Here is a 6,083-nt window from a genome sequence, read left to right as displayed (position 1 = left end):
GGTCTTACATTCAAGTCTTTAATCCATTTTGAGTTAATTTTTGCATATGGTATAAGATAGTGGTCCAGTTTCATTATTTTGCATGTAGCTGTCTAGTTTCCCCAACACCATTTATTGAAGAGACTGTGCTTTCCCCATTGTATATTCCTGGCTCCTTTGTTATAAATTAATTGACCATATATATATATGTGGATTTATTTCTGGGCTTTCTATTCTGACCCACTGATTTATGTGTCTCTTTTTATGCCAATACCATATTGTTTTAATTACTGTAGTTTTTGTAATATAGTTGGAGATCAGGGAGCATAATGCTTACAGCTTTGTTCCTCTTTCTCAATATTGCTTTAGCTATTTGGGGTCTTTTGTGGCTGTATACAAATTTTAGGATTGTTTGTTCTATTTCATGAAAAGGAATTCCAATAGGGATTGCTTTGAATCTGTATATTGCTTTGGGTAGTGTGGACATTTTAACAATAATAATTCTTCCAATCCATGAGTTTGAAATATCTTTCCATTATTTGTGTCTTTTTCAATTTCTTTCATTAATGTCTTGTAGTTTTCAATATACAGGTCTTTTACCTCCTTGGTAAATTTATTCCTAGGTATTATATTCTTTTTGATGCAATTATTAATGGAATTATTTTCTTAATTTCTCTTCCAGATAGTTTATTATTAGTGTAAAGAATCACAACAGATTTCTGTGTATTGATTTTGTATCCTGCAACTTCACTGAATTTGTTTATTAGTTCTAACAGTTTTTTGATGAAGTCTTTAGGGTTTCTATATATAATTTTATATGTGTATATATTGTAAAATGATTATCACAATAAGGTTAGTTAACACGTCCACCACTTCACATAGTTACAATTTTTTTGTGTGTGGTGAGAAATTTTAAAATCTGCTCTCTTAGCAACTTTCACATATACAACACAGTATTGTTAACTGTAGTCACCATAAGATTGGTCTACAGTTTTATCAAGAGGAGGAAGAAGTCAGTAAACTGAGAGTTATGTACCTCCTTGATTAACTCGCTGTGTGATCTTGGGCCAGTCTCTGGCCTTCTCTGGACCTCCTTTCCCCTACCTGCCAAGTGTGGGTTTGGACTCAACTATTTCTGACCACCCACAATTCTGTGATTATGGGACTAAAAAAAGCAAGATGGCAAGGGCAACATAGTATGAGTTTCCTCACTGGGAAAGATTCAATCTAATCATAATAAGAAAAAATGTTTAAATGTTAAGCACCTCTTAAACATTGAAGGCAAAGGCCTTTTCGCACTGATCTTTGGAACAGCTCTGGGTCTGAGCTCACATGTTGCATGTAATATATGCTCAATAAAGGTTTTGCAGTATATTAGTTTCATATGTATGTGTCAAAAGCTAAAAAGTTCCCATGCCCTTTGGCCCAGTTATCCCCATGGCAAGGAATTTATCCAAAGGAAGTAACTGAAGAGGAGAAAGGAAATTATACAGAAAAGTGCTGTAAAATATGTATTTGCTAAATATTGGAAACAAGCGAAATGTTTATTAATAGGGTAATGATGAGTAAGCTACAGTACATGATCTTGATGGAACGTAATTCATTCTGTTATTGGTTAAACAAATATACTGACTGCCAAGGAGTGAGAAATAGAAGAATGAGTCAGACGCCTTCAATGAGTACACAACCTGGCAGAGTCTTCTGAAATGATCATTACAAAACTATATAGAAACAGAGGGTTATTTGTGGCCTAATGTTAAGAGAAAAAAAAAGCAGATTATAAAACTTTCTGTACATTATGATTGCAACTCGAAACACGTGAGGGTGTGAACGAGGTCTGGTGGGCAGATGAAGATATTGTGTAGTTAGATTATAGATGATATTTTCTTTAGCATCATCACAATTGTTTTTCAATCTTTAAAGTTTCAGTCCATCCCAAATGTTTACTGAGAAAGGGACAACTGCTCCTGGGACCCTGGCTGTCCAGGTTGGCAGTGGCATGAATGATGGGGTTCTCTCCAGATGGGGTTGCCACCAGTTGATTGGGATGAAATGTTCCAGGCAGTCCGGGAGGGTTGGGTCAGGAAAGGCTATCAACCTGTAAATCTACGAGTGTCCATTTAGCGCCACTGTAGGAGCCAGCCTCCTCTGTGTCTGAGCTACATCATGCAGCAGAGCCCGCAAGGCCCTTCCAAGCTCTGTCAACAGCACCACTTAAGCACGGTGCCAAGTGGAGGAAAAGCTGAAGTCTGGGAACCAGACAAGAGGGTTGGAACCTGCAAGAGTTAGAGGCTGGTTCCTCATGCTGGAAAGGATGCTTCCTACATGAAAAGTTCTATTATCTCCATTCTACAGATGAGGAAACTGAAGTTCAGTTGGCCCCAAATTACCCAGCGGATAAGTGATAGAGTTGGGATTGGAAACCGTGCCTTCTCAGTTTGGGCCAGTGTTTTTTCTGTTTATCCCCCTGGGCTCTGGAGCAGGTGGCGATGCATGCGGCTGGATTGAAGAGACCTGATTGACAAGGTGGCTGGAGTCCTTTGTGAAGGGGAGGTACTGGCGAATCTGTTGGTGGAACCACATGATGGAGGGTGTCAGAGGCCACGCATTTGAGCTTGGACTTGATGCAGTAGGCGCTGGGGAACCTTTGTAGGTTTGGGGACATGACAGAGGGGGTTTAATGAAGAAGAGGCTGGTGGTGTGTGCTGGCTGGTATGATTGGGGTGGGGCTGGGCCAGACGCATGGTAAAGTTGGTGGGCAACTCTTGTTATATCTGATCAAAGCAGCACCCACCCCTCCAGCTTCTTGGAAATATGTCTTCATGCATCTCCAACCACAAGATTGGAATGGAAGCTGCCATCTTATCTATGTCTTCTCTGTGGATACCGCCACCTGGTCCAAGGATGAGAATCTGATACAAACTTGGCCAATCAGAGCCCTTCCCTGGGAATTTTGACCTTGGGACCAGAGAGATATAGGTCTCATTCCCTCTCTGATGACAGAGCTGTGTTATGTGAGTCTGGGATCTCTGTTACCACTCAGAGATTTGAGAGTCAGAGAGAGGAAGTTCTAGCTAGATTCAGTCTCTAGTTTTCACTCACTCTGAGGATTTGCCACCGCCTTGCCCATGTTACAATGCAAATGATACTGCCTCTTTTCAGGCTTAATTAATCTGAGTTGAATTTTTGTAATTTGTAAACAAGAAACTCCTGACATTGGCAGTAAGAAACATGCCTATCCTTTATCATTCAGATTTTGAGCACAATTCTCAAAAATACTTTCAGGATTGCTTTTGGGCATCAGGCCAATTGTTTCTTGCATGTAAGAAATTTAAAAATCTGTCCTCATTATTCAGTGTCAGTCTCAGAAACTCCAGGCTTGCTGGAGGGACAAGGCTTTCAGAGGAGGATGGATGTATTTCCATCACTGGTGTAATGAGTGAAATTGCTGCTCAGAACACTTTCTCGCCTGCTCCTTTGTGATTCAGACGGGGACAGGGAGAAACTGACGTGGACGGGATGGCCACACAGGACAGCCAGGCATTTCCTGTACAGGTGGTAAAGGTATCTTCTGAACTTCTCTCCAGCAAATGCATAGATAAGGGGATTAAGGCAACAGTGGGTAAATGCAACTGTCTCGGTCACACTGAGGGCCAACCTCAGATCCCTCTTCATGTCACAGCTGGGAAAGAAGTCATAGAGATTGAGTGTCTCTAAGAAAATCATGACGTTGTAGGGTGTCCAGAAGAGGAAAAACATGATGACCACAAGAAAGATCAGCCTAATGGCTTTAGCTTTCTTTTGGTTTTTGCAGGAAAAAAGTGTCCACATGATTCTGAAGTAACAGTAACTCATAATAAGCAGGGGGAGCAGGAAGCCAAGAAAATTTATTTCTACATTGCGGAGCACAGGCCAGATTTCCTGTAGGACCTCGGGGTAGTCACCAAGGCATTCGTTTTCTTTCTGTTTGGTGAACATGAACTGGGGTGCGGCCACCAAGATGGCGGCTGCCCAGACGCCAAGGCTGATGGTGACGCCATGCTGCACGGTCCGGTTGTTCATGGAGTTGGCGGCCAGGACAATGGCCAGGTACCTGTCGATGCTGATGATGGTGATGAAGAATATGCCTCCAAAAAACCCAGTGAAGAAGAAGGTGGTGGTGAGTTTGCACACGGCATTATGAAGGCCTTGCTCGTTTATAAGATAGTGAGTCCAGAAGGGCAAGGTGGCTACAAAGAGCAGATCAGAAAAGGCCAGGTTCAGGAGGTAAACGTCAGTGATGCTCTTGGGCTTCTGGCTGTTGGTGAGGGCAAACACCACCAACAAATTTCCCACCAGGCCAAAGGCAAAGACAAGGGAGTAGAGTATGGCCAGGAAGACAGTTCCCAAGGCCACGATGTCCCCCATATCACAGGCTTCTGCAAGCTCATCATACTCAAAGTCTTCTAAACTTGATTCAGGGGAGATGGTGGGCATGGTGAGCACCTGGATGAGAAAGGAAGACAAGTAATGGCATTAGTTCTCAGAGAAGCAAAGTTGGAATTCTGCCCCTTACATAGGCAGACTGGAAGAAGCAGACATTTGGTTGGGTGTCTAACCAATACGTTTCCCAATGTCACGCGTGCTATCTTGTTTAATCTCTGTGATGGAGGCTATAACAGACCCCTTTGACAGAGAGGAAGCCAATCCCTGAGAGGTTCAGTGACTTGCCAGAAACTATGCAGTAAATGGCTCAGTTAGCGTTTGAATCTAAGCCTTTTGAAGCTTGAGACAGATCTTTTTTTCTTTGATTTTCAAAAGTCTATCTGAAAGATAGCTAGCTTGACCAGGATGTGGATGGGGGAGAGAGGACGAGCGAGTGGGGAGGAGAGGGGTGTGGTGGTGGGGACGCCATAAATCACACTTCCAGTCCAAACTTCCATTCTCCACCCTCTTCCTTTCTCCCACCTCTCCGCCCTCTGGACCCTCATTTCTCCTGCATGAAGACTGAGGAGAGAGGTCCTAGACACTGCGGAGGCCTGGGCAGACCTGCACCCAGAGCCTCGTCTTTGTTTTTGAGAGCCATTTCTTTCCCTCTCCCTCTTGGAACCAACTAAGTCTTTCTGTTCCTTAAGGGATAAGACATAGAGTCAGACACCCTAGGGTGATTACCTTGCCTTGATTTGCCCAGGACTCTTCTGGTTTTAGCACTGAAAGTCTCACATGTTGGAAACCCCTCAGTTCTAAGCCAACTGGGATGGTCAGTCATCCTACAACTCCAAGAGGGAGTGTCACCATCATCCAGGCCTTTGCAGTCATGAAAGGGCTAATGGATCCCAGATGGAGGCCTGTGCTCAGTTAGCCTGCTGCCCTGGGTCTTGGGGGCTAAGTAATCTGATAATTACCAGCCCTGTACTTCACTGTGACCTGGCCTCCCCCACTGTTCTTTTCCTGTTTTTTTCTGGACAAGAATGGAAAGACAAGACATTTCTGCTCAGGTTGGGAAGTGACACTTGTCCATCCCCTCTTCTCCCAGCCAGGATTCACTCCAGAGGCTGCAAGGGGAGCCCTTTTGCCCTGGTCCTCTGGGACCCACTCCTCTTCCTTGTGATACCACAAGACAGGCCCTCAGAAACCTCAGTGCACACCTCCTGGTCGTCACTGCCTCCACTCAGCACAACTAAAACCAAAGCTCATGCTTCTTTAACCAGGGGAGTTTCCACACCCCGCTACATCCTTTTCATGCTGTTTTCACCAAGATGGTGTCTCTGCCAAGGCGAGGGCCCCCCAGCCAGGGCTTTGCTTCTCCCTTCCCAGCCTCTGCTTAGTGTTCCGGCCCAGCTCTGCGTCTCACCCAGACTCTTCCGGGCGAAGTGGCCCAAGGCTTTCTGACCTGGGCCGTCTCAGGCTGGGATGGAGTTCTCAGCCACAGGGAACTGTATGCTTTCTTTGCTTTCAGCTGCAATGCCCTTTTCTCAGAGAGGAGCCGCTGGCTATGACCTTAATCAATAAAAGTTAAGTTGCACCATATAAAATGGCTGATATGCAACCATTTTTGAGTGACATAAATGTCAATTTCAAATGGCTCAGCTGAGATGCTGGGCGGCCGGGAGTGGCCGCTTGGT

The 6,083-nt window shown here is 44.4% G+C and overlaps 1 protein-coding gene across 1 annotated transcript; it reads right to left on the bottom strand.

The window, feature by feature from the left end:
• Positions 1–3,378: 3,378 nt before the first annotated feature.
• On the bottom strand, positions 3,379–4,455 carry CX3CR1 (C-X3-C motif chemokine receptor 1). The gene has a single exon (XM_061195297.1). The coding sequence runs from the start codon at positions 4,453–4,455 to the stop codon at positions 3,379–3,381; it is 1,077 nt and encodes a 358-aa protein (XP_061051280.1).
• Between the last annotated feature and the right edge of the window lie 1,628 nt (positions 4,456–6,083).

Source organism: Eubalaena glacialis, chromosome 7 (genome assembly GCF_028564815.1).
Source record: "Eubalaena glacialis isolate mEubGla1 chromosome 7, mEubGla1.1.hap2.+ XY, whole genome shotgun sequence".
Taxonomy (NCBI): domain Eukaryota; kingdom Metazoa; phylum Chordata; class Mammalia; order Artiodactyla; family Balaenidae; genus Eubalaena; species Eubalaena glacialis.
The sequence above is the reverse complement of the archived record's forward strand: the minus strand, read 5'-3'. Positions and strand labels throughout refer to the sequence as shown.

Excerpts from the sequence above, each read along its gene's own strand:
- CX3CR1 (XM_061195297.1), bottom strand. The coding sequence starts at position 4,455 with ATGCCCACCATCTCCCCTGAATCAAGTTTAGAAGACTTTGAGTATGAT.